General features: G+C 61.7%; 2 protein-coding genes across 5 annotated transcripts; one reads left to right on the top strand and one right to left on the bottom strand.

The window, feature by feature from the left end:
• The first annotated feature begins 1,419 nt into the window (after positions 1 to 1,419).
• On the top strand, positions 1,420 to 10,459 carry KAT8 (lysine acetyltransferase 8). 2 transcript variants are annotated; one of them, XM_075928959.1, is made up of 12 exons: positions 1,420 to 1,831; positions 3,496 to 3,570; positions 4,008 to 4,183; positions 4,380 to 4,433; positions 4,535 to 4,699; positions 4,928 to 5,017; positions 5,368 to 5,508; positions 5,862 to 5,955; positions 6,243 to 6,393; positions 7,299 to 7,520; positions 7,658 to 7,812; positions 9,423 to 10,459. In XM_075928959.1, exons 1-12 carry the CDS (start codon positions 1,435 to 1,437, stop codon positions 9,485 to 9,487), a joined length of 1,785 nt encoding a protein of 594 aa, XP_075785074.1. In that variant the 5' UTR covers positions 1,420 to 1,434; the 3' UTR covers positions 9,488 to 10,459. The 2 variants fall into 2 exon arrangements, with proteins under 2 accessions (XP_075785074.1, XP_075785075.1); XM_075928960.1 differs by lacking the exon at positions 7,299 to 7,520.
• A 520-nt stretch (positions 10,460 to 10,979) lies between these two features.
• Positions 10,980 to 22,632, bottom strand: PRSS8 (serine protease 8). 3 transcript variants are annotated; one of them, XM_075929073.1, is made up of 7 exons: positions 22,475 to 22,632; positions 17,207 to 17,233; positions 16,391 to 16,553; positions 15,689 to 15,960; positions 13,072 to 13,238; positions 12,461 to 12,854; positions 11,716 to 11,852 (listed from the first exon to the last, which is right to left on the bottom strand). In XM_075929073.1, exons 1-6 carry the CDS (start codon positions 22,527 to 22,529, stop codon positions 12,477 to 12,479), a joined length of 1,062 nt encoding a protein of 353 aa, XP_075785188.1. In that variant the 5' UTR covers positions 22,530 to 22,632; the 3' UTR covers positions 11,716 to 11,852; positions 12,461 to 12,476. The 3 variants fall into 3 exon arrangements, with proteins under 3 accessions (XP_075785189.1, XP_075785187.1, XP_075785188.1); XM_075929074.1 differs by lacking the exon at positions 12,461 to 12,854 and having other exon boundaries at positions 10,980 to 11,852; positions 22,475 to 22,631; XM_075929072.1 differs by having other exon boundaries at positions 11,709 to 12,854; positions 22,475 to 22,631.
• Positions 22,633 to 25,025: the final 2,393 nt, after the last annotated feature.

Here is a 25,025-nt window from a genome sequence, read left to right on the forward strand (position 1 = left end):
CATGCTGGGATGGGGGGGACACTGGGGTACGGGGCGCGGTGCATGCTGGGATGGGGGGGGACACTGGGGTACGGGGCGCGGTGCATGCTGGGATGGGGGGGGGACACTGGGGTACCGGGCGCGGTGCATGCTGGGATGGGGGGGGGACACTGGGGTACCGGGCGCGGTGCATGCTGGGATTGGGGGGGACACTGGGGGACGGGGCGCGGTGCATGCTGGGATTGGGGGGGACACTGGGGGACGGGGCGCGGTGCATGCTGGGATTGGGGGGGGACACTGGGGTACCGGGCACGGTGCATGCTGGGATGGGGGGGACACTGGGGGTACGGGGCGCGGTGCATGCCGGGATTGGGGGGGACACTGGGGGTACGGGGCGCGGTGCATGCCGGGATTGGGGGTGGACACTGGGGTACGGGGCGCGGTGCATGCCGGGATGGGGGGGGACACTGGGGGTACGGGGCGCGGTGCATGCCGGGATGGGGGGGACACTGGGGTACGGGGCGCGGTGCATGCCGGGATGGGGGGGACACTGGGGTACGGGGCGCGGTGCATGCTGGGATGGGGGGGACACTGGGGGTACGGGGCGCGGTGCATGCTGGGATGGGGGGGACACTGGGGGTACGGGGCGCGGTGCATGCTGGGATGGGGGGGGACACTGGGGTACGGGGCGCGGTGCATGCTGGGATGGGGGGGGACACTGGGGTACGGGGCGCGGTGCATGCTGGGATGGGGGGGGACACTGGGGTACGGGGCGCGGTGCATGCTGGGATGGGGGGGGACACTGGGGTACGGGGCGCGGTGCATGCTGGGATGGGGGGGACACTGGGGTACGGGGCGCGGTGCATGCTGGGATGGGGGGGACACTGGGGGTACGGGGCGCGGTGCATGCTGGGATGGGGGGGGACACTGGGGGTACGGGGCGCGGTGCATGCTGGGATGGGGGGGACACTGGGGTACGGGGCGCGGTGCATGCTGGGATGGGGGGGGACACTGGGGTACGGGGCGCGGTGCATGCTGGGATGGGGGGGGGACACTGGGGTACGGGGCGCGGTGCATGCTGGGATGGGGGGGGACACTGGCGGTACGGGGCGCGGTGCATGCTGGGATGGGGGGGGGACACTGGGGTACGGGGCGCGGTGCATGCTGGGATGGGGGGGACACTGGGGTACGGGGCGCGGTGCATGCTGGGGTGGGGGGGGGACACTGGGGTACGGGGCGCGGTGCATGCTGGGGTGGGGGGGGACACTGGGGTACCGGGCGCGGTGCATGCTGGGGTGGGGGGGGGACACTGGGGTACGGGGCGCGGTGCATGATGGGATTGGGGGTGGACACTGGGGTACGGGGCGCGGTGCATGCTGGGATGGGGGGGACACTGGGGTACGGGGCGCGGTGCATGCTGGGGTGGGGGGGGGACACTGGGGTACCGGGCGCAGCATGAAGGGAACAGGGCGCGGTGCATGCCGGGAGGCTGGGGACGCAGGGCGCGGTGCATGCCGGGAGGCTGGGGACGCAGGGCGCGGTGCATGCCGGGAGGGTGCCGTCCTGCCGCCTCCCTTCGAGACCCTGGCCCCGCGGCTGCCGCGGGCACGTGACGCGGTGCGCGTGACGTCACCTCCGGGCGCCCGCCACGCGCGGGCGGGCGGCGGTTTGTTTTCGCGAGGCGCTTCCGGCCTGTCATGGCGGCCGAGCCGGGCGGCGGGAGCCCCCCCCGGGCCGGGCGGCGAGGAGGAGCGCGAGGCCCGGACCCTGAGCCCGGGGCCGCCGCGCGAGGCCGAGGTCACCGTGGAGATCGGGGAGACCTACCTGTGCCGGCGCGCGGACGGGACCTGGCGTGAGTCCCCCCCCCCCCCCCGCCGGACCCCCCCGGGACTCCCCCCCCCGCCGGGACCCCCTCCCCCCCGCCGGGAAACCCCCCGGGACACCCCCCCCCCCCGCCGGGACACCACCCCCCCCGGGACCCCTCCCTCCGCCCCACCCCCCCCCCCCCCCCGCCGGGACTCCCCCCCCGGAACCGCTCCCGGAACTCCCCCCCCCCCCGCCGGGACTCCCCCCGGGACTCCCTCCACCCCCCGTCCTAACCCCTCCCCCCCGGCTAACCCCTTTGGGCCCTGCTCCCCCGGGTTCCCCTCCGCCCTGAGCCCGGTCTCTGGCCTGTGCCTGGGGCCGCCAGGGCCCCCCCCCCCCCCCGCACTCTCCTCTGGGCCCGCCTGTTGCCCTCACTCCCATTGCGCCGCCCCCAGCCCCTGTGGGAGAGACCCGGCCCCAGAGAAGCCCTGTCGGGATTGGAAATGTGCAGGACTAGTCGACTCCCCCCCCCACCCCCCCTTTGCTGTATCAGAGCAACGCGGGGGGGGGGGAGAAGGGGCATTTCAAAGCAGCAGCGCTGCACAGCTGAGCCAGACATGCCGCCAGCATGGAGCCCCGGGGTCAGCAGGGGACTCTGAGTCCTCGTCCATCCCTCCATCCCGTACCCCCCCCCCTTCCCCAGCTAGTCCTGACCTCGGCTCCATGAGGGCACTGTGGCTTTGAAATACACAAGAGCCCCTGCTGGAGAGTCTTGTACATTTCAAAGCTGTCCCAGTGCAGCCCAAAGACTTCCTGCTGCCTGCAGAGTTCCACATTCCTCCTTCGAAATGTACAAGAGCCCCAGCAGGTGCCTACCGACGAGCTGATGGAAACTCCATCAACTAGTCAATTAACTGCAATTTAACATCTTTAGTCAGGATAAGCCCAGGGCTTCCAGCTCTCCCCCTTCATCCTCTAGCTCTGTGTTGCCGCACAGACGGGTCCTGGGGTGAGAGACCTGCCCCTCTTGTGAAAGTAGGTCCTGATCTCTCTGATCACCAGTGCCACTTAGCCCTCAGACTTTCCCAACCATGTGCCCACAGGACATGGCATAAAGGCTTCCCCCTCCCAATACGTCCCATTCCCACTCTTTTTCACTGCACCAGTGTAAACTGACATTATAGAACTGCCTGAAATAGGAGAAATTTAAATATGTCCTAAATCTCTGAGATTTCATGGGGAAGCTATTGGAAAATAAACCAGAGGGTAAATCTAAAGCATAGCTGTTATTCCACGTGAGTTCTATGGGTGGGTGCTCTAATTCTGCACTAAGAAGGCTTTTCCCCCTGAGACGGATGTGTCCTTAGTAAAGGATCAGAGGGGTAGCCATGTTAGTCTGAATCTGCATAAACAACGAGAAGTCCTGTAGCACCTTATAGACAAACAGATTTATTGGAGCATAAGCTTTGGAGGGCAAAGACCCACTTAGTCAGATGCATGAGACGAAGTGGGTCTTTGCCCACGAAAGCTTGTGCTCCAGTAAATCTGTTAGTCCATAAAGGACTTCTCATTGTTTACCTTAGTAAAGCATTTGTCTGTCATTCAGTGTAAAAGGGCTACCATTTTTCAGGGCAGACATTGCACCTAACCCACTCGTTCTTACTTCCTCTGCTCATCTAAGCTGGCACTAACCTGGTGATTGTCTTGCAGACTCAGCCGAGGTGATTCAGTCACGACTCAACGAGCAGGAGGCCCGGGAGGAATACTATGTGCACTATGTCGGATGTGAGTACGGCCCTGGGTTTTGTTCCTGTGGAGGGGGATTAATGTGGGTGACTATTTACTAAGTTCACTATGGAAGCACCTAAGAGTGTGATATTGTTAATTCCTTTCCTCCCCATAGTTCATATTCATAACTGCCTCATTTTCACCTTTACCATGAGTCTCTCACCCATACCCCCACAAATCTATGGGAAATTACCCTGCAGAATTCCTCATTACAGGATTTCCTAGGGGCAAAGAGGACTTTGCCCTTCTATAGCACTGGAGATCTAAGGATATGTCTGCTCTACCTGACTTTGGCAGGGGTGTGATTTCTAGAGGGCTAAAATCAGGACCATTTGGTTCCAGTGCCCAGGTGTTGAGTGTTTTGGGACATGGTGAGACTGTCACTCTACAGATAGAAGCTGGATAGGTTCCTTACTGCCCCATCTTAACCACAGTCAACCGGCGCCTGGATGAATGGGTAGATAAGAACCGGCTGGCCCTCACCAAGACAGTCAAAGATGCAGTGCAGAAGAACACAGACCAGTACATGAACGAGCTGTCAGAGCAACCCGAGCGTAAGATCACCCGCAACCAGAAGCGCAAACATGACGAGATCAACCATGTTCAGAAGGCAAGTGCACTGGGGGGAAGGGATGTTGCCTGGATCAGGGCTGGGGAGCTCAAAGGGGAGCAGTCTTCCCTCCTAGTCAGTGCTGACACCAGGGGGCGCTATGCTGTAGGGGTTGGGGTGGAAGGTTCAGTGTGGCCTCAGTTAAACTCTGTGATGCAGTGTGGCAGCTGCCTGATACTGGGTTGTCTCCTCATAGACCTACGCAGAGATGGATCCCACCACAGCTGCCCTGGAGAAGGAGCATGAGGCGGTGAGTGGCCCAGGGCATTGGCCTGGCATCTAAAAGGGCGGGACCCCGGGCCCTTGCTCTGATCGCTAACCTGGAGTGTCCTCTGCTCCCTGCTCTCCCAGATCACCAAGGTGAAATACGTAGATAAGATCCACATTGGCCACTATGAGATCGATGCCTGGTATTTCTCCCCCTTCCCGGAGGATTATGGGAAGCAGCCCAAGCTGTGGATCTGCGAGTACTGTCTGAAATACATGAAGTTCGAGAAGAGCTACAGGTACCACCTAGTAAGTAAGGGCCAAGCCCTAGTGGCGGCGGAGCTGTGGAGGTGGGAAGCCCGGGGCAGTGGCGTATCTGTTGGGGGGAGGGGCTTGTCCAGGGCTGGGATAGCAGGGGGGCTTGGGCTTGAGGGACCCTGCCAGCGCTTAAAGGGGAGCTGGGGGCTGTGTCAGGATTGAGGGGCACCAGCAGCATTGTGTTGGCTTGGCCAGTGCCCGACAGTTTCTCTGTGGCAGGGCCAATGCCAGTGGAGACAGCCACCAGGGAAGGAGATCTACAGGAAGAACAACATCTCGGTCTATGAAGTGGATGGCAAAGATCACAAGGTGAGGCAGGGCTGTTGGGCGTCCCAGTGCGCTACCCCCAGTGAGGTCCCTGCTACCGCGGTACCTCGGTTCTGCTCCGAGGAGCCCAGCATGTGTCTGCCCCCTCCCACCCCCCCAAAAAAAAGGCTGTAGGGCTATAAATCAGACCCATCTCGCCAGTCCCACTTGGTGTTCCCCAGCAGAGAGAGAGTCGCTCCATCAGGGCTCCCCTAGCCAGTCCCCACTCAGGACTGGATTGTCCCCAGCAGTCGGCTCCCTCATCCTTCCCTGTGACTGGCGGCTTCTTAGGGGTGCCCCAGGCTGGGCGAGTCCTGTGCTGTCTGATGGCTGCTTTTCTTGCTTCTGCTCAGATTTACTGCCAGAACCTGTGTCTTCTGGCCAAGCTCTTCCTAGACCACAAGACTCTCTACTTCGACGTGGAGCCCTTCGTCTTCTACATCCTCACCGAGGTCGACAGGCAGGGAGCCCACATCGTCGGCTACTTCTCCAAGGTAGCACCTGGAGTCAGCTCTGGGAGGCTGGCAGCAGGATTCCTGGGTTTGATCCCCAGCTCTGGGGGGGGGGGGGGGGGGTCGCGTGGGTTAAAGTGGAAGAAGCTGGGAGCCAGGACTCCTGGGTTCTGTGCCCAGCTCTGGGCCTGGGAATTGGAACAACCTTTTGTCAGCTTGCACCAGTCCCCCGCTGATCTGCAGTGACTGGGACCGATGGGAGCTATCTCTGAGCCCACATGCGGAACGCTGGTTCCCCTCCCTGTGCCAGTCTGGGTCCAGCCTTGCTCCCCCTCTGTTCCTGCCCCGTCCTCCCCCGCTGTGGGTAACACTGTCTGTGCCTTCTCTGTGCTTAGGAGAAGGAGTCTCCGGATGGGAACAACGTGGCCTGTATCCTCACCCTGCCCCCCTACCAGAGACGAGGCTATGGCAAGTTTCTCATCGCGTTCAGTGAGTAGCCTGGCACTGGCCTTGGTTATGCTGTCGCCATGCGGGCAGTGAGTTGGTAGGTTCTCGGATTGGAGGAAGTGGCTCCCCTCTTGGACTGCCACTGAGTGAGCTCCCTGCTGCCCCCAGAAGAGGTCCCAGTAGCGGGGGGCAGGAAGGATGATTCCTGTCCTGAGACACTGTCCCTCCCCAGCCTCTGTGCACAGAGTTCTCAGAAGGGAATGCCATAGAATTCCCGCACTCCCAGGCCAGGGGCTCTGATCTATCCCCACCCTTTTCCATGCCCGTAGGCTATGAGCTGTCTAAGCTGGAAAGCACGGTGGGCTCCCCAGAGAAGCCCCTCTCGGACCTGGGCAAGCTGAGCTACCGGAGCTACTGGTCCTGGGTGCTGCTGGAGATCCTGAGGGACTTCCGAGGGACCCTGTCCATTAAAGACCTCAGGTGAGCGAGGGAGCGGGGCTGCAGCAGGGACGCAGATGGGGGAGCACCCCCCCTTGAGCCGGGTAGAGCAGGGGTTGCCAACCAGCTAGAGATGAAGAGCCAAAATAGGAGTAGCTAGAGTATGAAGAGCCACGTATTATATATTTAGAGAGAAAGAGAGAGTGATAATTTATAAAAATAACATTGCAGGACATTTCGGACAAAACCCAATAAAGTCTCTAGTCACTTAAAAATTTCACTGCCCGTCCGTAGATCTTGACCAGGAACAAACATCAAATTAAAATAAAAAAAAAAAAACGTTAAAAATACAGTAATACTCACACTAAAAAAAAAAAAAAAAAAGCATCCCCACCTTGTATTTTCAATGGGGCACAACTGCCCTATTATATGCTGTGACATTTTTAAAACTAAACTGAATGGAGAAGTAAATTAGCACAATTTGAAGCACCTGTTTCACTCCAGCTTGTTGATCTCTGGGCTGGTTTCCTCATTTTTATTTATTTTTTTTTTTTTTAATGAAGATTGTGGCTTTTTTATAGTTCTAAAAATTCAGGTCTGTCCCAGACTGCAAATAGGAGAGGTTCAAAAACAGGAAGGGAGAGACTCATATGTCAGAATAATTGCTTCAGCCTGGCAAACAGTAGCCTTTGAATTTTCTTTAAAGAAACAAGGTGTAAGCCAGGTACATGCTGATTCTTTTTTTGCCCTGGAATTTAAATATGGCATCTGTTGGCTGCCTTATAAAACTTTGAGTCTAAGGTGCTTCAGCGCCCCTCCCCCCCAATCCCCACTCTAACCCAATGTGCCCCCCCTCCCCCGGTACCCCCCTTATCCTCCCCTCCCCTCTCCCCACTCTAACCTAATGCCTGGATCTTGGAGCTGCCGCCACACACTTCTCCCGCCAGGCACTGGGATGCATGCGCAGAGCAGCCGGCCATGAGCAGGCGCTGGGGCATGGCTCACAACCAGCAGGAGCCGCATTTCTTCAATCAAAGAGCCTCGTGCGGCTCCAGAGCCGTGAGTCGGCCACCCGTGCTGCAGAGCCACAGCAGAATGAGGGCAGAGGGCCCCCTACTGAGCCCCTGCCCTGCTTCATGCAGCACAGCGCCCCTGAGCACTGCCTGGGGGTGGGTACCCTGACTCAGCCCCACACCCGCTGTGGTGTCTTCCCATCCCAGCCCTGAGCTGGCCCTTCCTGCTGAGCGCGCCAAGCCCCAGCCTGGCGCAGCTGCTGCCAACGCCTCCGCCCCCCCTTCTCCTGCAGCCAGATGACCAGCATCACTCAGAACGACATCATCAGCACGCTGCAGTCCCTCAACATGGTGAAATACTGGAAGGGGCAGCACGTCATCTGCGTCACGCCCAAGCTGGTGGAGGAACATCTGAAGAGCGCCCAGTACAAGAAGCCTCCCATCACAGGTAGTGGGCTGCTCCCCGCTCGGGGACCTGGCTCTGACCCTGCTCCGGGGCCAAGGAGTGGGACTCAGCCTTCCCTCACTAGGGCGCACCGCGTGGCTGCTTGGCTCATGGGGGCGGGACGTGCCACTGAGCTCACTGGCACGTTCCTTCCCCGCCTGTGTAGGCCAAGAGAGCAGCGATAAGCCTGAGCACAAAGCAGCCCTGTTAGAGGCCCGGGTAGGACAAACACCCCTTTGAGCACTCCCTGGCCGCTCTCAGGTTTCCAGGTTCTCTGAAGCAGGCCGTTGTTTTTCCAAGGGCAGGTGATGGGCGGGGCACTGCCCGTTAAGTAACCAGAGGCTGAGAGCGCCTCTCTCATCCCAAGCCAGCTGCCTGCTTCCCTCTCTCCCAGGGACAGCTCCAAGCTCTTCACAGGCTGCAAAAGCGGGGCTTGCACACCCCTCCCTGAAATGCGTCTGCTCTGGGGTGGCGCTGGCTAACAGCAACGCTGCTCAGCTCTCCAGCCACCTCTGGGCTGGAAATGCCAAGGTGGGGGTTGGAGGAAGATGCATTTTGCTTTGAACCTCGACTGGAGACACCGATCGTCCTCCAGAGCCACTGACGTGTTGCTGAGTGGCTTAGACACAGCTGCCACGTCCCACACCAGAGGTGGCTGCATTTCAGTGCCAGGTGAACTACACCCCTGCAGCATCGCTGTGTTGCTGGTACCCAGCTGCCTCACCCCAGAGGTGGCTGCATCTCAGCTCTGCGGCAGTTTTTTCACTGTATTACAGCACAAACTGCATTCCCACGGCTGCAGGCTGCCTCCCTGCGTAATTGGCTGAAAGGTTGCATAGAGAACGTTTCCAGGGTTCACTTGAAGTGCACGTGTATTGCAGCCTTAACGAGAGCGGAGCATTTTCCTTTGGCTGCCAAAAAAAATAATTGCAGGGTGGAGCCAAGGCCTTTTACATTGCGAAACTTTAAGGCACATGATCCGTTTAGCTTATTGAAAGAGAAGTGTGAGGTGGCTTGACCTTGGTGTCAAAGTACGGGGGGGGGGGGGGGAAGGTGCTAACGGGCTCGTTAAGCTAGCAGAGAAGGACGAAGGACAGAGCGAGAACTAGGGGCTGCAAGTTAAAACCAGACCAAGCCCCATCAGAAATAAGGAATCAGATTTCAGCAGGGTGGGTGACAAATCTTTGGATGTGACCCGGGGGAAATTCCAGCTGGAGTCAGACCCTGTGCACACGGGTGAGATCCATGGGTCAGACACCAAGGAAAATATTTCCTGCAGGAACTCGGAGCCCTCCCCATCTGGTGTCCGTTGGCGCTATTTGCTGCTCGCAGTCACCACGCAGCTGTATGCCCTTGCAGGCCTCTCATCACCCCCTTCCGTCCAGAAGCACCCCAGGACATTAGGGAAATGACCATTTTCTGGTGGCTTCCAGCCCGTACTGGGGGCTTTCCTGGTGGCTCTGTCAGTCACACACAAGTTGCTGCGTTTGCTGAGGCTCAGGCTGTGTGTGGAGGGCGGAGAATGATCTGGTTGGGCCCTTCTGGGAGCATTGTGTGTGGGGGGGGGTTGTAGATTCTGTCAAACTCACCCCCTCCTCGTTTTCCCTCCCCAGTGGATTCCATCTGTCTCAAGTGGGCGCCCCCCAAGCACAAGCAGGCCAAGATGTCCAAGAAGTGACAGGCTCGTGGGATACAGGGGCCAAGCAGCCCCTCCATTGGGTGAGGCTCTGCGCCCCGCCTGACTGCAGAGCACCGGATGCGACCCCGGCTGCGTGACCCAGCCGCCTGGGTGTTGGGGTTGGCGGCCTGGCCTGCAGCACCTCAATTCCCTTGGAGCATGGCAGCGTGGGATAGAGCCATGGCTGAGCTTTTCCTGCCCTGGGCAGGTGGTACCCTGGACCGTCAATCTGGGGATGCCGCCTTGGAGAAAGGGTGGGGGTGCGCTGCTCCGGGAGAGCGGATGCCACGTGTGCCCGGCAGCAGCGTGGGGTTCCCTCCTCACATACAGTCGGCCTCTCTGGGGGCTGGGGCCCAGCACAGCGTAGCCCTGCCTTTCTGGTCCCCCATACGGGGCTGATATACTGGAGAAAGAGCCTGTTCTAGACATGCCTTGATGGGGCACCTCCCCCAGCACCTCAGCTGGGTCCCCCTCAAACTTCCGTGCATGGGCTGCTTCCTGCCCCGGGAGCCTGGGACCTGCCCTCCAACCCCCTTCTCCACTGCTGGACTCACTCCCGGCGAAGGTTTGTGTTTCCCCACTGCTTGGAGCTGCCTTTTCCTGGGGTCTGCTCCATAAGGGCCTGGGAGAAAAGCGGGGGGGGGGGGCCCTGCTGAGTGGGGCTGGTCTCCAGTACAGGACCCACCTCCCCTACACGAAGCCGAGCGGCCACAGGGCTGGGGCATCCCTCATCCAGACACAGCAGGGTTGCCTGTCTCCAGGCTTCCTGCACATCGTGCATCCTCCCAGCCCTAGCCTGGTGCCACCAGCTGGAGGTACGCGTGAGTCTCGCTGCTGGGCGTGGGGGGCTGGCTGGCGCAGACACCCCCAAGCCCATCCCCACAGCTCCCCTGCACGGCTGCTCCCTGCCTGCAGCTCTACTGTTCTGTTCTAAGAAGTGTGTATTTTTCATAAATAAAAGTGTTAACAGCGTGCGTCTGTCATGAGCCTGCCTTGGGAAGGGTTGGGTGGTGGGGAGCGGGATGCTAGGGGTGGGGGCAGTGGAGGGATGGTAGCTGGGAACAGGGGGGGTGGAGGGATGCTAGCAGTGGGGGCGGGGGCGGTGGAGGGATGCTAGCTGGGGGGCGGGGGCGGTGGAGGGATGCTAGCTGGGGGGGCGGAGGTGGTGGAGGGATTCTAGGCCTGGGGGAGGCAGCCCAGAACTTCATTGCGGGCTGTGTTAATGCTCCTGCCCATCCCTGGAGCGTTAACGCCTCCCTACCCAGCAGGTTCCTTGGAGCGGCTCCCAGCCGGATTCCCCTGCCGTATTGACACAGCGCTGGAGTAACTGCCCTGCACCCAGCATTGGGGCTAGCCAGGCGTGGCCCAGCCTTGCTTTGCCCCTCAGACCGTTCTGGGGGCCGGGTACTTGGTGCGAGCCCCGGCTCTGGGACGAGAGTGGGGTTCAGTGGTTAGAACACCCCAAATGCTTTACAAAAACCCTAACAGCCAGTTCCATAACACAGGGCTCCTCTTTATTAAACCCTTCACGTATGTCAAAGCCCTTCCATTCCCTCCCCTTCCCCCCAAGCTTAGAACCAGCAGGCGCCTGGCCTGACCCCATGCCTGAAAGTCGGGGCCAGGCCTGTGCGCTCCCAGCTGGGCGTGTGTTGAACTCCCATTTCCTTACAACCTTCCCTCCCTCCGCCATTCTCCCGGGGTAGAAAAGCCAGTTCTGCCGGGACAGCCCGGCCCAGCCCTGGGGCTTCGGCTGGCCTCGAGGAGCCGCCCCCTGCGATCTGCCAGCTCCTGCTGAGATCCCTTTGCCTTGACTCACTGTGGGACTGAAACCCGGCCGTTTCTACGTGACGCAGGTGAAAGGAGGAGGGAGTGTTTCTCCGTCCTTGGGGATGGCCTTGCGCCCCTTTCTGAGGCCACTCTGCCGCCTGGGGGACTCCTTTGGGGCAGCGCCAGCAGGAGGAGGGAAAGCGGGGGGCAAAATCCAGTTCTACTGGAGTATCTGCCCCCATGATCCCAGCGGCAGATCCCATGCCCCCAGCTCCCCTCCCCACTATGTTAGGAGTGGGCGAGGGTGGCATTACCCTGCCTGGGCCAGGCTCAGGAAGGCCCAGGAGAGCAGCCAGGGGGCCAGGCCACACGCTGCTGCCCCAGAGCACAACCCCTCCTCAGAGCCCGGCTCCTGATCCACGCTCACATCGCTCAGCTCCACCTCTGGGACCATCTCCTGGATCCAGGCCGCGTGGGCTGGGATGCGGGTGTAGACACCGGGCCGGTTGGCGGCCCCACATGCTTCCCCCCAGCTCACCACTCCGGCCAGCAGCCAGACACTACCCACTTGGCAGGAGAGGGGTCCCCCGGAGTCACCCTGGAAAAATCAGGATGGGGAGGGGGAGAATGGGACCTTGTTAGGCTGCCCTGCGAGGTGCCGCGGTGGCAGACGCAGGCCTGAGAGCAGGAGTTGGGGCTGCCTATTGCTATGGCCCAGATTGTGGGCCCGGGGCGGGGGAGGTATCACAGCAAGGCTGGAGGAGTTGGCAAGAACTTGGGCACCAGAGCGAGGCCTGGGGGGTGGGTCGGCGTGAGTCCCAGAGCGAGGCCTGGGGGGTGGGTCGGCGTGAGTCCCAGAGCGAGGCCTGGGGGGTGGGTCGGCGTGAGTCCCAGAGCGAGGCCTGGGGGGTGGGTCGGCGTGAGTCCCAGAGCGAGGCCTGGGGGGTGGGTCGGCGCGAGTCCCAGAGCGAGGCTTGCAGGACCCCGCTGGCCAGAACACGGGTCTGCAGGACCACAGCCAGAAACGACGTTGCCAGGAACAGGGCTATGAAGTCACATCAAGTCCCTTGTCGACGTGAGCCAAACAGGGATAGTCAGGTGGAGAGGGAAACCAAGTCTTTGAAGTCCTGGGACCATCCAGCTGGGTTTTGCGGGGGGCCGGATGCCCCTGGACTGCTAGGGGTGGGGTTCCCCTGCGGAGCTGACCTTGATGGCTGGGGCGCTATAGGGCAGGGAGCGTGTGAAGTAGCAGGCAGGAGAGCAGCAGGCTGACAGCCAGGATGTGGGAGGTGGCGAGGTTCAACGGCTGTTTCGGGGAGATTGGCCGGGGCCAGTTGGGATGGTGCTGGACGTCATCGTAAGGGCCAGAGTGAGCAGTGGTGTTGGGGCACAGCCCCTCCTCCGAGACGGGCTCCTGATCCACACGCACGTTGCTCATCTCCACCTCCGGGATGATCTGTTTGATCCAGGCGATGTGGGCTGGGATGCGGGTATAGACGCCGGGCCGGTTGGGGGATCCACATGCATCCCCCCAGCTCACCACCCCAGCTAACAGCCAGGCATTTCCCACGCGGCAGGAGAGGGGTCCGCCGGAGTCACCCTGGAAGAACAGGGTGTGGAGAGGGCATTAGGCGGGGGATTGGTGGCAGTAGTGGGATACAGATGCCTGGTCACTAAAGCGTAGCTGTGGCGGGTGGAGACTGGCCGAGGGGGGGAGGGGCCCTTGAGGCCAAGGTCAAGGAAGGGACGGACATATCTATATCCTAACAACCCCGCCCTTAGTTCTACGGAGAGCCGGACCCCCAGCACCCGCTCACCTGGCAGGCGTCCTTCTTGCCCTCAGCGAACCCGGCACACATCATGTCCTCCTGGATCACGTGGGGCTCCGCGGGGTCGGCGTTGATCTTGTAGAGGCAGCGGCAGGTCTCCAGCCCAATGACTGGCACCTCCAGCTGCTGCAGGGTCTTGGGATTGGGCAAGCTCACTGCATGGGGGAAGCAAAAGCAGCCAAGTCAGGGTGGGGCAGCCTACTCCTCCATGGGGGGGAAAGGGAGCCACCAGGGCGAGCTGCGCGGGGTGGCGGGTCCAGGTCCCAGAGCAGGTCTCAGGGGCTGGTACATGGCCCTAAAGCCCTCCCTGCAGCTGAACTCACCTTCACTGCCTCTCCAAACTGGTTGGCGGCTGTTATCCAGCTGCCCCACCCCAGACACAGCTGCAGCTCCGCAGCGGGGGAGCCATCTCCCTGTGAGACTTCATTACCCAGCTGCCTCGCCCCAGACACAGCTGCAGCTCCGCAGCGGGGGAGCCATCTCCCTGTGAGACTTCATTACCCAGCTGCCCCACCCCAGACACAGCTGCAGCTCCGCAGCGGGGGAGCCATCTCCCTGTGAGACTTCATTACCCAGCTGCCCCACCCCAGACACAGCTGCAGCTCCGCAGCGGGGGAGCCATCTCCCTGCGCGACTTCATTACCCAGCTGCCTCGCCCCAGACACAGCTGCAGCTCCGCAGCGGGGGAGCCATCTCCCTGTGAGACTTCATTACCCAGCTGCCCCACCCCAGACACAGCTGCAGCTCCGCAGCGGGGGAGCCATCTCCCTGTGAGACTTCATTACCCAGCTGCCCCACCCCAGACACAGCTGCAGCTCCGCAGCGGGGGAGCCATCTCCCTGTGAGACTTCATTACCCAGCTGCCCCACCCCAGACACAGCTGCAGCTCCGCAGCGGGGGAGCCATCTCCCTGCGCGACTTCATTACCCAGCTGCCCCACCCCAGACACAGCTGCAGCTCCGCAGCGGGGGAGCCATCTCCCTGCACGACTTCATTACCCAGCTGCCCCGCCCCAGACACAGCTGCAGCTCCGCAGCGGGGGAGTCATCTCCCTGTGAGACTTCATTACCCAGCTGCCTCGCCCCAGACACAGCTGCAGCTCCGCAGCGGGGGAGCCATCTCCCTGCGCGACTTCATTACCCAGCTGCCCCACCCCAGACACAGCTGCAGCTCCGCAGCGGGGGAGCCATCTCCCTGCGCGACTTCATTACCCAGCTGCCCCACCCCAGACACAGCTGCAGCTCCGCAGCGGGGGAGCCATCTCCCTGTGAGACTTCATTACCCAGCTGCCCCACCCCAGACACAGCTGCAGCTCCGCAGCGGGGGAGCCATCTCCCTGCGCGACTTCATTACCCAGCTGCCTCGCCCCAGACACAGCTGCAGCTCCGCAGCGGGGGAGCCATCTCCCTGTGAGACTTCATTACCCAGCTGCCCCGCCCCAGACACAGCTGCAGCTCCGCAGCGGGGGAGCCATCTCCCTGTGAGACTTCATTACCCAGCTGCCTCGCCCCAGACACAGCTGCAGCTCCGCAGCGGGGGAGCCATCTCCCTGTGAGACTTCATTACCCAGCTGCCCCACCCCAGACACAGCTGCAGCTCCGCAGCGGGGGAGCCATCTCCCTGCGCGACTTCATTACCCAGCTGCCTCGCCCCAGACACAGCTGCAGCTCCGCAGCGGGGGAGCCATCTCCCTGTGAGACTTCATTACCCAGCTGCCCCACCCCAGACACAGCTGCAGCTCCGCAGCGGGGGAGCCATCTCCCTGCGCGACTTCATTACCCAGCTGCCTCGCCCCAGACACAGCTGCAGCTCCGCAGCGGGGGAGTCATCTCCCTGTGAGACTTCATTACCCAGCTGCCTCGCCCCAGACACAGCTGCAGCTCCGCAGCGGGGGAGCCATCTCCCTGTGAGACTTCATTACCCAGCTGCCTCGCCCCAGACACAGCTGCAGCTCCGCAGCGGGGGAGCCATCTCCCTGTGAGACTTCATTATCCAGCTGCCCCACCCCAGACACAGCTGCAGCTCCGCAGCGGGGGAGCCATCTCTCTGCGCGACTTCATTACCCAGCTGCCCCACCCCAGACACAGCTGCAGCTCCGCAGCGGGGGAGCCATCTCTCTGCGCGACTTCATTACCCAGCTGCCCCACCCCAGACACAGCTGCAGCTCCGCAGCGGGGGAGCCATCTCCCGGCGCGACTTCATTACCCAGCTGCCCCACCCCAGACACAGCTGCAGCTCCGCAGCGGGGGAGCCATCTCCCTGTGAGACTTCATTACCCAGCTGCCTCGCCCCAGACACAGCTGCAGCTCCGCAGCGGGGGAGCCATCTCCCTGTGAGACTTCATTACCCAGCTGCCCCACCCCAGACACAGCTGCAGCTCCGCAGCGGGGGAGCCATCTCCCTGCGCGACTTCATTACCCAGCTGCCTCGCCCCAGACACAGCTGCAGCTCCGCAGCGGGGGAGCCATCTCCCTGCGCGACTTCATTACCCAGCTGCCCCACCCCAGACACAGCTGCAGCTCCGCAGCGGGGGAGCCATCTCCCGGCGCGACTTCATTACCCAGCTGCCTCGCCCCAGAGGAGGCCGTGTTAACCCTGCACTTACCAGAAGTAAGCACGTGCCCCCAGCCAGTCACGGTGCATTTCATGCCGCTGGGGAAGCTGACGGACGCGGACGGCAGGCAGATGGGGCGAATGGTACGTGAGTAGGAGACAGGCTCTTTCAGTTTCACCAGAGCCAGGTCCCCACCGGAGCCTTCATCCGTGTAGTTGGGGAACTTGATGGCCTCCGCCACCAAAACCACCTTGATGTCTGCTCCAGGGTTGCTCAGCTGATAGGCTCCTAGTGTCACCTCATAGTCAGCGATGGGGTTTTCCCTGCACGGTGGGGGAGAAAGACATGGGATCTCAGCCAGGAGAAAAGCCTGCACCTCAGGCTGCAGGAAGCCTCAGTGAATGGGGACTCTCCCTTAGTTGGCAGCAGTGTAGGGGCAAGGACACACGCCATGCTGCCTCAGATTCTATGCTGGAGAGAGGAGAGGGACACATCCATGCTGGGAGTGGGGTCTAGTGAGTTAGAACGGGGGGGCTGGGAGTCAGCGTTCCTGGGTTCTAGTGAGTTAAGAGGGGGGAGACTGAGAATGAGCAGCTTTGCCCACAGAAACCCAGTCAAACAGGTTTAGGGCCAGAAACGGAGATACAGGCTCCTTCTGACTCGTCCCCTTCCCGGCCTCGTGCTCCCACCCCCAAGGAATTCTCAGAGATGGGTCTGGCCCACATCCCCCCCACCCCCCGGTGCTCTACTTACGGTGGGAAGCAGTGAGCTGCGGTGATCACCCACTGGGGGGCGATGAGGGAGCCGCCACACACGTGATTATTCAGAAAATTCAAGCTGACCTGCCAAGGCCACTGCCCGGCCTGCGAATCCGTGCCCCCCACGATCCGGCCCATGGCAGGAATCCCACATGTTCCTGCAGGGGAGCAGAGAAGCAGCGAGTGAAACAGAAACAGCCGCTCATGGGGGTGGATCTTTCCCAGCCCCGAGTGAGAGAGCTGGGTTGGATTAACTCTGTAACACGCACTTGCCACAAGGGAGGAGAGAGGTTCGCACCCTTCCTCCTCTAGGGGGCACCATTCCTTTGACTGGCTGGCCCCCACATGAGTGGAATGAGCCTACACTCACAGGAGCTCCTCCCTTAGCTCTGCTGGTTGTTGCTTGAGCCTTTACCCAAGAGATGGTGGGTTCGAATCCTGCTTCATACCCTGAGGGAGAACTGGTTTATATTGGACACAATTGTCCCCCGTGGATGGTGGCTTCACAAACACACCAATAATCTCCCCTCCACCCCCCAAAAAATAATTCTACTGACTGAATGATTCAAGGGAGGCTGTGGCCATCACAGGGCTGTTGGAGACATCAAGACCAGCCTACAGCAGGACCAATCCCAACTAAATCAACCCAGCCAGGGCTTTGTCAGGCTGAGACTTAAAAACCTCCAGGGATGGAGATTCAACCCATCCCAACTCTTCCCCACCTGCCTAGGGAAATAGCTTTTCCTAATCTCCAACCTAGACCTCCCCCACTGTAACTTGGAAATGATCTGGAGAAGAGCCACATTCTTACCTGTTTGTCCAGAGATCTGTTGTACACCTAGTCAGAGGAGGGGAAAAAAAAGCACAATCAGGCATGCACCCCAGGATGACAATGAGGGGAAGGGTTAGCAAGGGACAGCTTCATTCCTGCTGGGGGAACAGCCCGTTACATTTCCAGGCTAGACCCTGCTCAATAGCTGCCGATGCAGCAATAAAGTAAAGCTAAGTTCCACCCACTACATTTAACTCCCTTCCGAGAGTCCAGGTTACAACCCAGGAGTCCAGACTCGCAGCCCCCCCTGCTCCAACCATTAGACTCTTCTTCCTTCCCAGAACCAGGGAGCCAAGTGTCTCCGCAGACAGAGCAAAGTGCCACCTTCTGAACCAGGAACATCACAGCGCCTGGGGCTGTCTCCTCCCCAGCCCAGCCCATGAGACAAGCCCTTGAACCAAGCAGCCATCGCGGCAGCCTGGCTGGGTGATTCCCTTTGGCCTGTCTCTGTCTCGCACCCAGCGCCACCCTCCTTTTCCAGGAACTGCTCCCTGCCCGTCCAAAGCATCGCCCCGGATTCCTCCGCAGAGGCAGGCAGGGCTGTCAGTTTCACTTCTCCAGGCGCTGCCTGACTGGGAGGGCGGGAACAGGGCATGGGGGTTTTCCCTTTTATGGAGCCGATCCAGCCCCAGGGAAGGGGACCGACTGCCACAAAGCAGAGGGGAGTGGGGCCTTTACCCTCAGGGGTCTCGCACTCCCAGCCTGGGAGCCATCTAGGGCCCGACTACGTCCCCAATCCGGACAGTGAAATGTACATGAAAGAGTCATTTAACCAGGCCCGCACTGGGAGGAGGGGGGATGCTCAGGGACTCACCCACGCACCCGGCTCCCAGCAGCACCCGTTCCCCAGTGCCATGTGGTCCTGGCCGTAGAGGGTCCTGCTCAGGCTGGGAAGCTGCGCTAGCTGCTTCGGGGGGATGCCAATCACACTGGCCAGGTGACGTGTTTCTGCAGCCAGCAAGGCCGGGCTGGTGGATTTTGCTTCCCGTTACCCGGAGCAGGGGCAGGAGAGCCCAGTGCAAGGGTGTGTATGTTAGTGGGGGGGAGAGGCAGGCAGGATCCCACCGTGAGGGTGCAGATGTTAGCGGGGGAGGGGGGAATCCCAGTGTCAGAGTGAGGACTCGCTCTCATGCCTTTTGTAGGCGCCTGGTCTCTGGCTGGGGTCTTGCACAACTCGCATGTCCTGTAGTGCCAACCCCAAGATTTCAAAACCCAGGAATCGCCCCCCCCCCCCCCAAAAAAAAGGAGCTTAGCTCCTTGAAAACCCAGATTAAAATACACTTGGGGATCTAGATATTTGGCCTTGGGCATTTGAGGTCTTTGGCTGAACTCGGGGCACGTTTTCTAGCTTTTCTCCTCAGACCATGAGACCGAAGGTCTGTCTTGAAAACAGGAAAGGAAGCAGGCGGCCAGAGTTCACGTCTAACCCCCGGCACCAGCAAGCAAGCCAACCCGGCTTTGACAGAGCGGTCACAGTTTGATAGAGGCGGCAGGTGGTGAAGTTCCCAGATCCGGCTTAAGTCTACCCACGTGGCCGAGGCTTCCCAAAAAACAAGCCTGGATGCTCTGGGTCCCACGCCTCATATCAGGAGCGCTGGCCTCCCTGAGATCCCGTCAATGTCACAAAGCACGGCCCTCGTTTCTCGGCTGACACCTATGGGCCAGGCTCTGCACACGCCTCCCCCGGGGCACCGGGACTTCCGGCTGGTGCTGGCAGCAGCGTGGCGTGAGCAGCTGGAAGCCCCGTTAGCCTGTCGGGGTGGTAGCAGGGCCCCTCCCTCCCAGGCTGGTTATAAATTGGTGGCAGGCGGGGCCGGGGGGACACACACGGGGGGGGGGGAGCGTAAGGGCCAGCAGGCAGAGCCAGGAGACACGTGGGGGAGGGGATGTAAGGAGACCCTACCTGCCCCCATGGGTGCCCTGCCAGAGGGGGTGCCCACTGGCCCGCTAGGGGGGTTGAAGACCTGCACTGGGTCCTAAGTTGGAGACTCCTTCCCTACAGGGCATCTTAGCTCAGTACTGATCTCCCCCTGCCCACCTGATGTCCCATTCAGTGGCCTGTGTGACACGAATTTGCCAGGTCTCAGCATCGTCACGTGAGCCAGCCCCAGCCTGGGGCTCAATGGGCCGCTGGCCCCCTCTCCTCCGCTCCCCACGGGGCAGGCTGGGCTGACACATGGTTACCCCGTGTGACCTGGCACCCAGTCACAGGGCACCTGGCATTGGTGGCAGCCTGTCTGCCCTGCATTCCTCCCGCCTGAGCCAAGAGGCTAAACATAGAGCCAGACCTGCGGGACAGGTTCCTGCGGCGGGACGTCAGGACACCGTGTCCCCAAGGGCCGTAGGCCTGTCGGCGAGGAACCCAGGCAGCTTCAGCTGCGCTAGCGGGGCGGTGGGAGCCGGCCCACCCCTGGGAGAGCGTTAGGCGCTCCCCTCCCCAGCCCACAGGCGGCACCTCGCCTTGGTTCTGGGCCGTTACCCCAGGAGCCACGGCCCGAGGGGCAGGTCCGAGGCTGGGTTTTCCCTAAAGCAAGGCCCGGGCAAAATTAAACCCAAACCTTCACTCCCGACCCGTTCCCCCACCCCAGGCCAACCAGTCTCCCCTCCCAACGAGAGACAGCGCCCGCCAGAGACAAAAGGCCCCTTGGCTGCCCCCCAGCCCCAGCCAGCCCCTCCCCCTATGGGGTCAGGTGTGGGGAAAGGCCCCATGCCACACCTCCCTGCCCCCACGCTGTGTGACAGGATCGGAGGGGGAAAGGCCCCCGGCAGAGTCCCACTGCCGGCTGCACAGAGAGGCAGACATAGCCCGGGGCAATGGAGTGTGGGGCCGAGTGCTGCCCTGGGTGGGCCCCGCTGGGGGCGGGGAAGAGGGGTGTTCGGGGCTGTAGCTTGCAGCCCAGGCAACCCCCAGGAGCAAAGCCTCACACCCAAGGCAGGGGCCGTGGGGCCGTTTGCACTGGGCTTGAGTCCCAGGGGCCCAGCCTGTGAGTTTCAGGCGACCCCCAGGGAGTTTCAGTCTCCCAAGCTCTGTTTGTACAAGGGGAGAGAGGGCACTTGGCAAAGGGCTTCGGGGCCTTTCTGTAGGTCTCTGCTCCGCCCACTAGGCCCCACCACCCTCCCTGGAGTCCTGCCTGTGGCCACCCCTGCTCTAACCATTAGGGATCAAAAGTGCCAGAGGGGGAGCCGAGTTAGTCTGTGCAGGGTGAACAGCAGCTGGTCTGGGAGCACTTCATAGACTAACGACATGTCCGTGGGGTCACGAGCCTTCGTGGGCACGGCCTCTTCCTCAGGCGACCGGTCATCCGGAGCAGTGGCCTGCGCCCACAGAGGCTCATGACCCCTTGGACACGTTTCAGTGGGATCACTTCCTCCAAGCGGCTCCCAGGGCCTGCTGGCCGGTGTCACACAAACCCTAACCCTGCGCAGAGACAAAGCTGCTCCCAACCCAGGGCAGCAGCCCCTCCCCTCCCCCCCCCACCCCTCCCTCACCCCACAGATAACAGACCTGGGGAACCTGCCCGGCAGGAACCTACAAACCCTCCAGCCCAGCCAGGTAGAGCCACCGGGCAGGGACCTGCCCTTCCAGCCCAGTCCCGCAACACACACACACACACACACACACACACACACAGCGGGAGACACACACACACACACACACACACAGCGGGAGACACACACAGCTCTAACCCAAGCACATCACACCCAGGAACACACCCCACCCCACCAGCATGCATCTCACACACACACACACACACACACACACACACAGCGGGAGACACACACACACACAGCGGGAGACACACACACACACACACACACAGCGGGAGACACACACAGCTCTAACCCAAGCACATCACACCCAGGAACACACCCCACCCCACCAGCATGCATCTCACACACACACACACACACACACACACACACACACACACCTCTTCACACAGCAAGGGCAACACACACACACACACACACCTCTTCACACAGCAAGGGCAACACACACACACACACACACACACACACACACACACACACAGGGGAGCACCACACACCGGGAGACACACACAGCTCTAACCCAGGAATACACCCCACCCCACCAGCATGCATCACACACACACACACACACACACACACACACACACACACACACACACACACACACACACACACACACACCCCTCCTCCTCACACAACGGGGCATCACACAGACCCCCTCACCCCTCACACAGCAGGGGCAACATACAGACACACCACACACCCCGAGACACACACCGCGCGCGCATCACACCCGGGAAACACACCCCACCCCACCCCACTAGGGTGCATCACGTTGACACACCCCGCCCCCTCACACAACAGGGGCCACACGCACACACAACACCGCACACACGTGACGCTCACACACATCATACCCAGCCCACACACACGTTGCCCCACCCGGACCCACCGCCACGGACCCCACGGACCCCTCACACAGCACAGCACAAGCCGGGGTCAATACCACGGCGCAGCGCTCCCCCCCCCCCCCCGATTTCCATCCCGCCCCCAGCCTGGGCCGGGGGCCGCTGGTCCAGTGGCGATGCGGGGGGGGGGGGGGGGCACTGCCCCTGTCTATGGTTGAAACCGCTTCAAGCGGGGGGGCAGCTCCCCCGCACCCCTAGTGCCAGCACCCATGGGTCGGCGCGCAACAGGGCGCCCCGAGACCGGCCCGGCAGAGCGCGGGGACAGGGTAGGAGCCGAAAACAGAATGGGGGGGAGGGGTGCGGGGGGGCAGGGGCAGAAGGGGGAGGGGTGCGGGGGGGCAGGGGCAGAAGGGGGATGGGAGGGAGGAGAAGGGGCAGAAGGGGGAGGGGTGCGGGGGCGCAGGGGGCAGAAGGGGGAGACGGGAGGGAGGAGAAGGGGCAGAAGGGGGAGGGGTGCGGGGGGGCAGGGGCAGAAGGGGGATGGGAGGGGGCGCAGGGGGCAGAAGGGGGAGACGGGAGGGAGGAGAAGGGGCAGAAGGGGGAGGGGTGCGGGGGGGCAGGGGCAGAAGGGGGAGACGGGAGGGAGGAGAAGGGGCAGAAGGGGGATGGGAGGGAGAAGGGGGGCAGAAAAGGGGGCGCAGGGGACGGGAAGGAGGACGCAGGAGGGAAGCGGGACAAGGGGGCGGGAGGGAGGGAGGAGAAGGGGGCGCAGGGGACGGGAAGGAGGACGCGGGAGGGAGGCGGGAGAGGGGGGCGGGAGGGGCGCCGGGGTCCGGCCCGCACTCACCCAGGCCGAAGAGGAGGCCGATCAGAGGCCCCAGGGGAGCCGGCGGCGGCCCCATGTCCCGGGCGCGCTGCGCGGGGTCTGGCTGGCGGCTGGGAGCGGCGGGCGGGCGAGGCGCGGCGGGGGCAGGTGCGCTCTGCACTGGGACGCGCCGCCCGGTCCCTCCCCTCTTCAGGGCGCCCCGAGCCAGGGAAGCCGCCCAACCTGCTGCGCAGGGACCCGCCTCCCGCCCGGCCCCGCCCCCGGCTCCTGCCCCTGGACCCGTTCCCCTGCCCCGCGGCGCAGCCCGTTACCGGCGGGCCCTGCTCCCCCGCCGCACCCCGCCCTGCTCGCTACTGCGGGGCGCCAGCATTGTCATGGTCGAATCTCCGATTGTCCTGCTCTGTTATGGTAGGGTCTCCCACTGGTCTGCTCTGTTATGGTAGGGTCTCTCATTGCTCTTGTCTATTACGGTAGGGTCTCTCGTTCTGTTCAGTTATTATAGGGTCTTCCGTTGCTCTGGTCTATTACGATAGGGTCTCTCGTTGCTCTGCTCTGTTATTATAGGGTCTCTCATTGCTCTGTGATGGTAGAATCTCTCGTTGTTCTGCTCTGTTATTGTAGGGTCTCCCATTGCTCTGGTCTATTACGATAGACTCTCTCATTGCTCTGCTCAGGGGAAGGCGTTCTCTTTCCATTGCTCACAGGGCTTTGTTACGGTTCGACACCTCTGTTATGGTAGGGTCGCGCGGGAGTCTTGGCACATGCCTGCCATTCCTGTCTCGGGTTTCATGAGCCATTAATGTGCGGTTGATTCACGCTCCTGGTCCGGAAGGGGAAAAATTATTTCCTGCCGTCGGCACGTGAGCCATGGCCCTGTCACCCCCACTGGGGAAGAGTGGGGGTGTCATGGTGACTAGATGTGGAATGTGTGTGTGTGTGTGACTGCGGTGTGTATGAATGCGGGTGTATGTGGGATGCAATGTGGATGCAATTTGTCTCTTTAATTGGGTGGTGTGTTGTGTGTCTGTGAATGTGGTGGGGTGCGTGTGTGTGTGTGAAAGGGATGTGCGTATGTGAATGAAGTGCGTAGGGGATGGTGTGTGTATGATACCAATAGGTGTGTGCGTGATTACGATGTGGATCTATGAATGGTGTGTGTGGTGTATGTGTGAGAATGGTGTGTGTGTGTGTGTGTGTGTGTGTGTGTGTGTGTGGATGGGTATGTGTGAATGGGGGTATATATGAATGGGGTATGTGTAGGAAGGGGGTAGTGTGTGTATGTATGAATGAGTGTGGAGGGTGTGGATGGGGTGTGTGAATGCAGTATATGTGTGAGTGTGTGTGTGTGTGTGTATGAATGCTCTGTGTGCATGAATGCGGGCATGCACGAAGGCGTGTGTATATGAATGGGGGTGTGCAGGAAGGGTGTGTGTGTGTGTGTGTGTGTGTGTGTGTGTGCTGTGGGGGGAGGGGTGGCACTACTGTGTGTATGTCATGTGTGCACTTCCCTTCCCACGGCCCCGGGGCTGGGCAGAGAGGGAAGGTGCTAATTGCGCTCCGCGGGGGTGGGCTGGCTCCTTTCACACCTGCCCTGGGGATGAAAGCCCTGAGCCCTGGGGCGGGGAATCCATCAGCCCCTCCCCGCGCCCGCTTCCTCGGGGCTGGCGCGTGTGAACGACCCGCGCAGGGGGGTAGGGAGCGCTCAGGACTGGCCCCGACGCTCCCGAGCGGCGCTAGGGGGCGCTGCGCTGCAGGGAGCATGAAGGGGATCAGTAGGGGGCGCTCTCCCCTGCCACTCAGGGCTGGCCCCAGTGCCCCAGGGGGCGCTGTGCTGCAGGGAGCATGAAGGGGATCAGTAGGGGGCGCTCTCCTCTGCCACTCAGGGCTGGCCCCAGTCGGCGCTGTGCTGCAGGGAGCATGAAGGGGATCAGTAGGGGGCGCTCTCCCCTGCCACTCAGGGCTGGCCCCAGTCCCCAGGGGGCTCTGTGCTGCAGGGAGCATGAAGGGGATCAGTAGGGGGCGCTCTCCCCTGCCACTCAGGGCTGGCCCCAGTCCCCAGGGGGCGCTGTGCTGCAGGGTGCAGGTGGGGGGGGGGGGCTCTTCTGGCTCCCCCTAGAGTCTGGCAGCCTGTACTGCACCTGCTCATTTTCCCTGTGTTCAGTGACACCTGCAGCCTGGCTAGGGGCAACCCCCGGGTGGGGGCACTTCGCCTCTAGCCAGAGCCATTAGCCAGTGCGGTGAGCGGGCTGGCTTTGCCCCAGGCCAGGAAGGTGCACCCAGCGTATTTGTGGTTTTCCAGGGCAGCCCGCCAATCTGAAAGCCCACAGGGAAAGCAGCCAGACCTGGGGGGTGCCAAGCAAATGTGGTTTGAAATGAGCTGTTCAAATCCCCTTTCCCTGGGATTAACACCTCCCAGCTCAGCTAATTGCACTCCGGAGGGTGTGGGAACTAGAATGCGCTTTTCCCTTTCAGGAAAGGGGGGAGGTGACAGGGCCTGTATCCTTCTCACCTCGCTTGGGCAGTCACCCACCCTCCAGGACTGTCCTGGCCTCTCCAGGAATCCAAGGTTCAT

Source organism: Pelodiscus sinensis, chromosome 4 (assembly GCF_049634645.1).
Source record: "Pelodiscus sinensis isolate JC-2024 chromosome 4, ASM4963464v1, whole genome shotgun sequence".
NCBI classification, from domain to species: domain Eukaryota; kingdom Metazoa; phylum Chordata; order Testudines; family Trionychidae; genus Pelodiscus; species Pelodiscus sinensis.